Source organism: Pholis gunnellus (assembly GCF_910591455.1).
Source record: "Pholis gunnellus genome assembly, chromosome: 9".
NCBI lineage: Eukaryota > Metazoa > Chordata > Actinopteri > Perciformes > Pholidae > Pholis > Pholis gunnellus.
Genome location: NC_136535.1, coordinates 8,326,664 through 8,336,420, shown reverse-complemented (window position 1 = coordinate 8,336,420; position 9,757 = coordinate 8,326,664). Strand labels below are relative to the sequence as shown.

Genomic DNA, 9,757 nt, shown 5'->3' with positions numbered 1-9,757 from the left:
GTTAAGAATGGTGATAAAACCTCCGCTAAGTAATTCTCAAATGGGCCTTAAAGTTTAGATTAACTTTGGATCGTCCCACAGAGTGACCTTCACCATCCACAAAGCGGCTTCACCGACACGCCACAACCGATCATGGTTTTGCTTCTTTGATGTCCATCTGTGATAGCATGCTGATCAAACTCAATTGCCAGTTTGTTTCAGCTCATTCGTTCACTCTATTTGAATCGCTAAACAATGTTAAGATGGTGGTTTTTATCCAGGCTACATCTTTAATGGTATCTGTGTGGGCTGGTTTATAATATCGATGGCATAACTGAACACAAATTCTTCCTCTTTATAGTTTTCATTTCTCCCAGGACATACATTTGAACATTTAACACTGCCGTCATAATTTGCCGTATACGTTAAAATGTGTCACCATTTAAAACGATCCCATATCTATTTTTTATAGGTATATATTGAACCACCAATTCTTTTTTATTATCTTTCTCTGGTTTTTAATGGGCCTCTGAGGGTCTTAAGTATTCACCTCCTTAGGCAGTAGTGGATGTCCAACTGTCCCCGTGAAGGACCTTCTGATAGCTTTTTAATATGATGTGAGCCTAAAATATAGACTGGCAGGACACAAAGATTTTTTTTATGTTAAGAAAGATTAATTTCAATGAAAACCTCCAACATAAAGATTTAACCGAAGCTTAAAAATGACAGATTACATGACTCGAGCAACTTTCTCTTTAAAGTTTTTTTACATCACAGGAAGTCATTCATGCAGCGTTTTTGACTCTTGGCTCTTTTTTTGGTCTCAAACTTGTCATTGCCCGAGGAGCTAGAGAGTTATCGAGCTGCCACCTGAATAAGTCATACATTTCATATTCTCTTTCAGACAAATATGAATAAATAACTCTTATAAGTCGCTCTATACGTCAAGGAGGCCCGCGTGGGGGGCCCGATCCCTGGTTTGAGAAACCTTCACACTAGAGGTTCAGTTTTAATTCTTTATTGCCCCACAGCTGCTTCATGTCAGTCTTCTGTCAGCACAAACTCAGAGAAGTGACTCAGCCTCTGACAGATACGTTACGATTCTGCATTTAAATGCTCACTCAGCACCACAACCACTTATAGAAAAGCCCGTTCCTGGAGAAACATGATCTTCATCTCGCAGGTATCACCTCACAGATGAAATATGATCAAATTTGTTGTAAATGCTCTCTCGCTCACACATACTGGCACAGCTTGGTCCCTTTGGTTTCCATCTTTAATAACCAGACATATCCTATGAATGATTTGATAGTTGGCCTTGTGAAAGTTCCTCACTTAGGGAGCAGAGAAGACTCAAACCAACAGCCTGACAGTACTTTACTTCAGCCAAGTATACAAACACTGTCTTGTTACACCTCACCAAGGGCCAAGCCGCTATTTAAGGTTAAATAAGTAGTTTAGATACCACGGATGACACAGAACATGCCTCCTCTCTCAGTCCATTCAGTTTTATTTAAACAGCTTTTATAGATCTTTTGGTAGAACCAACTGTATGAAGTTTTATATGAGGAAATGGGTGTTTAAAAAAATGTTTAGCTACTTTTTTCTCATGAAAATCACCAGCTGGAGATGGCAGTTGTCCTACTCTCTGATTTACTTCTAGACTAGTAGCCTATTATATAATAGCAAGAGCTCATTACTATCTTGTATGTAAAAAAAAACCATTATTGACATTTTTCTTAAAATTCTGATTACATCCTGAGAACAATCAATTTATAAAATGCTCTGACAAAAAAAAAGAAAGAAAAAATCCTGCATCTGTGGCTGTTTCAGGACTGTGGGAAGCCCGTCCAATCATTTCATTCGGCCTGTAATGATGAGATGTAATGATTGGACGAGCTACCTGCCTGTCAACATACCTACTTATGCATATTCTGCACGTGCTAAAATCACCGGTGCACTCATTGCATGTCAACAGAGTCTTCCACAAGCTGCTAGCTTAACAATTGTGAGTACTAACAATAGCCATGGTCGCTGTTTACATTCATTATGATATCTTTGCTTTCATAATGGTTATTTTGCGGGGAGGGGCTTTGGAAGGGAGGCCTGAAGTGGTGCCGACTTTGCAACTTTCTTGCTAGCTTTAGCAACTTTTGGAGCTCGTGCTGCTAGCTACTTTCATTGGAAATGAGCTGCAAAAGTGGGTTGGGTTTTTCTAAATCTAGCGTACTCTTGCTAGTTTCTCATTATTACCAACCCTGCCAGGAGTATTTTACCCAATCAAAACATATTTTAAAGCAGTGGTTAGCCAGCAGGTTGAGGGTTCGAAACCGCCGTCCGGCCCTTCTGTGCGGAGCGTTTTCTGCGGGTCCTGCGACTTTACCCCCACAGTCCAAAGACGTGCAGGTAAACATAACTGGAATTGCGTGTATAGTTGTCTGTCTCTATCATGACTGTGATCTCTATGTGTCTGGCCGGTGATTGAGCGGCTTTCTGCCCAGGGTGTGGACTTAATTTACTGCTCATCACGCCCAATGTCAGCCTGGATCGATTCCACTCCCTCCCCGGCGATCCCTGCGGTAATAATGGATGGAACTTTTTCAGCTCCAACAAAAAGTGCCCATCACATTTTACTAAACAGCCTGTGCAGCACAGTCGAGGAGCTGTAGACAAACTGTTGCAGACATGCCCAATATTTACCTAATTATTGCCTTTATTTTCCTCCTGTGGAAAAGCACTGCCATTAGAGCGAAATGCCGGAGGTAACGATGCAGATACTAGACATTTGGACTATGCACTATGCAATCGTTATTTGGCTATGAAGCACTTCGTTTGTGCTGCACAAGATGTTTGGGGAATTCTGCTGCACACTATCTTCCTGTGTGTTTTCAGGTTTCAGCCCCTTAACTACACAACTTGTAGCATACGCTTTACATTTGTGCTGACCGTTCACAATTGCATTGCATGTTTTGGTGGTCTCCATTCATTGCTGTGCGATGTGAAAATGATCTTGAAAGATGCTGATATTGTGTAATCCGCCACAGTGAACGTCAAGACTGCTTTCATTTTGAAACCAGATTTATATTATCGTTGCACTTTGATACAGTCTGCACAGCGGAGTCTCATACTGTGAGACATGTCAGATCGGAAAACAGAGTTTTGTACCAGTTCCAGTCACAGATCGCATTCTATTACTCCATCAAGTGGTAGTTAGTTTGAACAGAAAGGTACATCTTGGCCTAAATCCGCTCAGAAAAGTCAAAAGGATGTCCGCCCGAACAGGGACTTGAACCCTGGACCCTCAGATTAAAAGTCTGATGCTCTACCGACTGAGCTATCCGGGCTCTGTCAGCGTGCTGACGTATGATGTTTAACAATTGACGCGTTTTTTAACACTTTGGCTGTAGAGCATTGTAGAGCAGCTCTTAGAGCAGCGCATACAGTGTGGAGTAGACACAATAGCTGTGTCCCAATCCAGCGGCAGAACAGCAACTGATGGTTTGGAAAACAAATATTACCAGAGGAAACGGTAAGAAATACATTACATAAGCAGTTCAAAAACAGAACACAATATGAAACTATTGCACTGCTATGACAAATTACTATATTAATATTATAAATATATTGTTATAATATGTAGGATTTAGAGACTGTACTCTACCGCCATCGAGCGGCCATATATATATAGACACTACAGGTCTATAGTGCCTACGTCATATAATAATAAGGAAGTAGCGGCTAAACAAACAGCACGAGTCGGGTAGATTTTGTGTGGGGCGAATTTTTCTTTTATTCAACGTTTTAAATGTCTCAATGTGAGCACTGAAGACCAAAATAAGACAATCTTCTCGCCTCCGCCGCCTCATTCTGTTGTAGCTCGAAGAGTTGTTGTTGTTTTTATCCTTTGTTGTGATCTCTGTGTGGTTTATGAAAGAGCTCTATGGAGAGATACTCGCTCCAGAGAGTCATCGGTGAGGGCTCCTTCGGCCGGGCTTTGTTAGTCCGGTGTGAAAGCAGTCAGGAGAAGTATGTGGTCAAGGAAGTCCAGCTGCCAAAGGTTTGTGCAAACAGAGATATAGCTGCTACTGTAGCTTTCTCCTCACCTGTGAAGTAACTGAACATGAACAGAATCCCCCCCATCGCAGCTAGCCTTTCTGGTAATAATCACTGTAGTAATAAAATAGTGTATTGAACAGGGAGATGTTGGATTTCCACTTTGACTACTCTATTCCAGACTGTTATGTCCCTGCGGTAGGATATGGAAATGTCTCTGCACTGATAACCTACCAGATTGTGGCCTAGCGCAGAGACGTGGAGGCTGATTGTTTTTGCATAATAAAGAATGCATCCATGCTTGTATTTTTGCATTTTTATAGAATCCCTCCAAATTGGAGAATTCGAGAAGGGAAGCCATCCTGCTGTCCAGAATGAAACATCCCAACATTGTGACCTTCAGGGAGGCATTCGAAGGTATTTACGGCACTAACTCTCTTCTAACAAGACGTACAGTTCCTAAGGTGCGGACTGCAGGACAGACGGTGTGGTTGTGTTTGTTCAGCTGACGACCTCCTGTGTATTGTTATGGAGTACTGCAGCGGAGGAGACCTGCTCCAGAGGATCCGGCAGCAGAAAACTACGCAGTTCTGTGTTGATGACGTAAGCCTCGCCTCGACCTCCTGCAAATATTCTCACTGTTTAATGTTTCACATGGTGTGTAATGTCTTCCGTGTTTGTTTTATCTTTTATTTCCAGATCTTGAGGTGGTTTGCTCAAATGTGTGCCGCTGCGCTGCATATCCACGATAGACGGGTTTTGCACAGAGATCTGAAGTCCAAGGTGCAGTAGTTTAAAGCTACTATATACATGTTAATAGATTCCATTGTATGTCTAAAATGGTTAGCACACATAGAACAGACATTACTCGTGAGGAAGATCAGATGTTCTGTGAGTCGGAACAGGAAGTCGATAATTTAGTTTATTGCTTGGATGCATGTTGATGAAATCTCATCAGTGCGAGCGCCGTGGAGTGAAATGAACAATGGTGAAATTGCTGATCGAGATAAGATCACAGCATCGTCTCCCACTTAGGCATAATATCATAATTTTGACTGCTCTTGTTTCGGCCTCGTGTCAAGTCATCACTTCTTTTTCATTTCCGTGCTCAGAACATTTTCCTGACAGATAATGGGACAATCAAGCTCGGGGACTTTGGCTCGGCGTGTATTCTGAACAGGTACAGGAAGAGAAGAGGCAGCGATTTATAGTTTGCCTCTTTTTTTTAAATCGATGCTCGCCGCTCGATTTGCTGCCGCTACATTTGTGCTCTGACCAATATCTTTTGTGATTGTGTTGCAGCTCAAAGGCGTACGCTCATACATATGTTGGGACACCGTACTATGTGGCTCCAGAAATCTGGGACAACAAGCCATACAACAATAAGAGGTATCGCACCGTGTTCGTTTGACGGGTTCCTCCATGTTCTATGGCTCACGTTCAAATAGAAATAAGATTAAACCTTCATAACTTTGGAGCAATGCCCATTTGAGGAAATTAGGTCATTGCAACAGGAAGTATTAATTAAGTAAAGCAAAAGAAAACATAAACCCCCAATTATAGAACAATAAAAGACTATGCACACTAGTATATTTATATTGATGCCTATAAGGCGTCTGCAGAATGTGCACGTTATTTACATTATTGACCATATGTGCAGAAAATTTGCAATATTAATTCCCATAAGGGAAATTTAGCCTTACAAGAAACAGAAGGGAAATGGAGCTAGAGGCGTCTTCCTCGGAGTGTCATTCAACAGGAAGTATCCACCTTTTGTGTACGGTGCCTTCCTTCCTCCTGACTGAGGCTGGAGAGGAGCCTTTCAGGGCTGAATGGAGATGAGCTACTGCTGGTTCTCCCCATGATTGAAGCACATGGTGGGGACGGTACTGATTACCTTTTGGGATCCCCAGCTGGCATCTGTTCCCACAGGGCCGTTGTGCTTCGCTCTGGCTCCATCTCCTGGTGTCTGTTGACCCGAGGTGTGAAACGGCGCAATACAGAAATACTGTATACACTCTGCTTTCTTTACACTATTACTGCATTGCTACTAGCACTAACAATTTCAGTCATTCAAATTTGAAAGGGACACTTTAATGTACAGACTGTTTAACGAAGAACAAAAATCCTCATGATGTTTGCTTAGACTTTACCTCCCAGCTTGATGTTTCCATCGCTTCTTAAGTCTGTGTTCTCAGCTCAGCGGTGCTTATGTAACTCGTGCGTGGGTTAACCCGTCTTGACTTATCTTTCGTGACCGTGCCAGTACATGACTAATGTCTGGAGTGAATGAATAACCATCTCTGTGTTTGTGTGTCCTGCAGCGATGTGTGGTCTCTGGGCTGCGTTCTCTACGAGCTCTGCACCCTGCGACACCCGGTACTTCCCCCCCCGCCCCCTTCCCTCCTCTCTCGCCGTGTTCCACGGCTTTGACTGTGGGCCTCTCTCCAAATATTGTCAATGAATCATTGTGTGCGACATTCCTGCTGTCATCTCGCATCACAGCAATGATGGGAGGCCCGGTATCTTCAGCTGATTTCCATCATCTGCTGTGTATTTCTTTTTTGTTTTAAACATGGTTTGTTGTCTCGGAAGATCCTCACGCCTCCGCTCTCGTGTCCAGTTCCAGGCATCCAGCTGGAAGAGCCTGATCCTTAAGGTGTGCCGGGGCGCGTACCCTCCGCTCCCCAACCGCCTGCCCTACGAGCTGCAGTACTTGCTCAAGCAGATGTTTAAGACCAACCCAAAAGACAGGCCGTCCCTGCACAGCATCCTGACCTCTCACCGCGCCTCCAGACTCCTGCGTACGCACCTGCCCTCCCAGGTACAGACGCAGTCGGCACCTGTGCACTTAGAAGGGCCGTTCCCTGCGGTTTGAGCTTCATGCGTGGTGACAGCCACTCAAAACAGTTGAAACCAGACGTGATTTAACGGCAGTGCGACACGCTGTCACAACACGGTGTCAAATTGAGAATTTAAACTCTTACACAATTTCCACAGCTGAGGTGACCCCCCCCTGTGCGGAATCTGCCCTTTGACAAGGCGCTGTTAGTTCAGATGGCCGCAGCGCTCATGTTATGTGTTGTGATTTACTGCAGCGCTTTGAATCTTCTTACAGGCGCCGGAGACGCAGGAGCAGGGGAGGCGCACGGGTCGATGGAACAGAGAGGAGGGAAAGAAGGTGGCCGATCTTCTGGGAGAGAGGAGTCTAATAAAAACGTCCACGTGTGAAGGTACGAGTCAAAGTTAACAGCGTTGTCAAGAAAATAGGATTTACTGCTGCACGTCAGAGAGCCACAGCACAGACATTTGTGTGAAGACCGCTAGTCATCCATGATTTTATATAGGTTTTGATCATTCTGACAGGACTCAACACAGCCATACCCAAAACACAGGAATAGTATCATCTGAGTTATCTCTAGAATACTTTCAGATGCTTTATTTGATGAAAACCTGAGAACGGTAATGGTAGAAAGAACTCGCGCTGAAAGTCAAATGAATAAACCATTCTTGTTGCAACTTTTTTTATTGTTTGATGCTTTTTTTCCCCCCTCCCGTTGCTTTTGTATGTTTTAATCCATGCAGCTTCTACATTCTCGTCAGGATCCTACTGAAAACAATAAATATATTTTTTCCTCAGGAGTGGAGTTTCCCGAAGCCCACTGTGAAAGCCGAGAGCCGGGACCTAGAAAGCGGTGGGCCGCTGGGCCGTCAGACACTGTGCGGCAGATGTTGGCCAATGCCAGCCTCGTCTCATCTGACAGCATGGCGTCGACCGAGCGGGCCTTCGCAGCTTCCGCTCATGGAGGTATGATAGCAGTAGTAGCGGTTTCTTTTTCACTTCCTGGAAGCTCGGTGTCGAATGACATGCAGTATCAGAGTGTATCAGCTGTGTCCCTGTTTGTCCGGGTGTTGTCAGAGGAGCCAGAGGACAGCAGGCAGAGGAGACGATGGGACAGGGATCCTCCCGAGAGGCTTCTGAGTCTGTTGGAGAAGGCCCGGCTGAGCAGAGCCTTCAGCACCTTTTTAATAAACACGGGAGGTCTGTTGAAACCTGAATACGTGTTAATAAGTAATTTCCCTCTTGATAGGAATACGCCACATGCCACCGTCGTGGGTGATATATAAACAGTCCTCTGGGGGTTCTCTTTTTCAGTTGAGGACCCTCTGGTGGGACCCCTCTCCCAGCCACAGGGGGACGACACTGACGGTGGTGAGCCTGAAGTGTCCGTAGACGAGGAGCGGCTGCAGTCGCGCTCTGATGACGAGGACACGTACGTAACTCTTCCTACTTACCCTTATCTCCTCTGGTACAGTAGCTGGAGGCTTCTGGTTTTATTCTATTCTAATATACATTACTCGCAATGACATTCACATTAAGTATGAATGTACAAAGAGAGGTTTGTATGAATCTCTGTTAACTGTTGAATGTACAATTTTTTTGTATGACCTCTAATATGTTCTTCTCGCTTCACAGAGACTTTGAGGAAGAATCTCCATGTGACTGGATGGATGAAGCTGAGAAAATGTTTTCAGAACACTAAAGCCTCATTTGTGCTGAGCCGACACAATCGCACGGTGTTTACATTCACTAAAGGCGCCAAATCATTTCACATCATGCACATGAGACCAGGTCTTGATCCGATAAATGAGGACCAAGTTTTATAGCATCTTTACATCCAAGTTTACAAAAAGCCAGTGAAGCTCAGACAGTAACGGTGAGACCGTAGTTTCTGCATATTGAACGTTCCAAGCTCTGCACTGATCTGTGTGAACCTGATCGCACTGCTGCAACAAAGCACTACAGTTTGAGTTGAACTTGTCGTAAAAACCTTTTTTTACATTAAAGATGTTTGAGATGTGTGTGTGTGTGTGTGTCTGCCTCCCATTTGATTTTGCACATCGAGCGCGTACTGGTCGAGTTACCAATGATAACATTCCCAGTAGATTGAGGCCGTCTGGAGGCTAATGTTTGCCTTTGTTTGAGAAGCAGGAAATCTTACTCCGAGCAGCTGGGTCTCCACGGGGTCACACCATTTTGAGCCCGCCCACACCTTCTGATGTCCATATCCCATGCAATGTGATAAGGACATGAAACATGACCAGTGACTGGTATTCTTTGTCTTTTACTCCTTGGCGAGACAATACAGGACTGTCTCAGAAAATTAGAATATTGTGATAAAGTTCTTTATTTTGTGTAATGCAATTAAAAGAACAAAAATGTCATGCATTCTGGATTCATTACAAATCAACTGAAATATTGCAAGCCTTTTATTCTTTTAATATTGCTGATTATGGCTTACAGCTTAAGAAAACTCAAATATCCTATCTCTAAATATTAGAATATCATGAAAAAGTATACTAGTAGGGTATTCAACTAATCACTTGAATCGTCTAATTAACTCGAAACACCTGCAAGGGTTTCCTGAGCCTTGAAAAACACTCAGCTTGGTTCAGTAAACTAAATCACACGTATGGGGATTATCACAATATTCTAATTTTCTGAGACAGTCCTGTAACAACCCCATACAATGGTGCAGACGCTGAGAGGTGACTGCTGGTCTATTTATGTACCACTAGGTGGAGTTGAAATCACTGATGTGAACCGTTTGTAGTGGGTGGGAGCGAGAAACGTCCTGCTTCTGGTTCAGATATAATGAAACCTTTGTTGAAATCCTTTTTAATATTAAGAATCAGATATAGTCAGATAAATGTGGGAGTGCTC

The 9,757-nt window shown here is 43.7% G+C and overlaps 1 protein-coding gene across 1 annotated transcript; it reads left to right on the top strand.

Moving 5' to 3' along the window:
- The first annotated feature begins 3,732 nt into the window (after window positions 1-3,732).
- nek3 (NIMA related kinase 3) lies at window positions 3,733-9,030 on the top strand. The gene is made up of 13 exons (XM_079166869.1): window positions 3,733-4,036; window positions 4,356-4,449; window positions 4,538-4,635; window positions 4,732-4,815; window positions 5,145-5,212; window positions 5,335-5,421; window positions 6,357-6,411; window positions 6,656-6,856; window positions 7,151-7,265; window positions 7,673-7,840; window positions 7,952-8,074; window positions 8,189-8,306; window positions 8,510-9,030. The coding sequence occupies exons 1-13, from the start codon at window positions 3,920-3,922 to the stop codon at window positions 8,574-8,576; spliced, it is 1,395 nt and encodes a 464-aa protein (XP_079022995.1). The 5' UTR covers window positions 3,733-3,919; the 3' UTR covers window positions 8,577-9,030.
- Window positions 9,031-9,757: the final 727 nt, after the last annotated feature.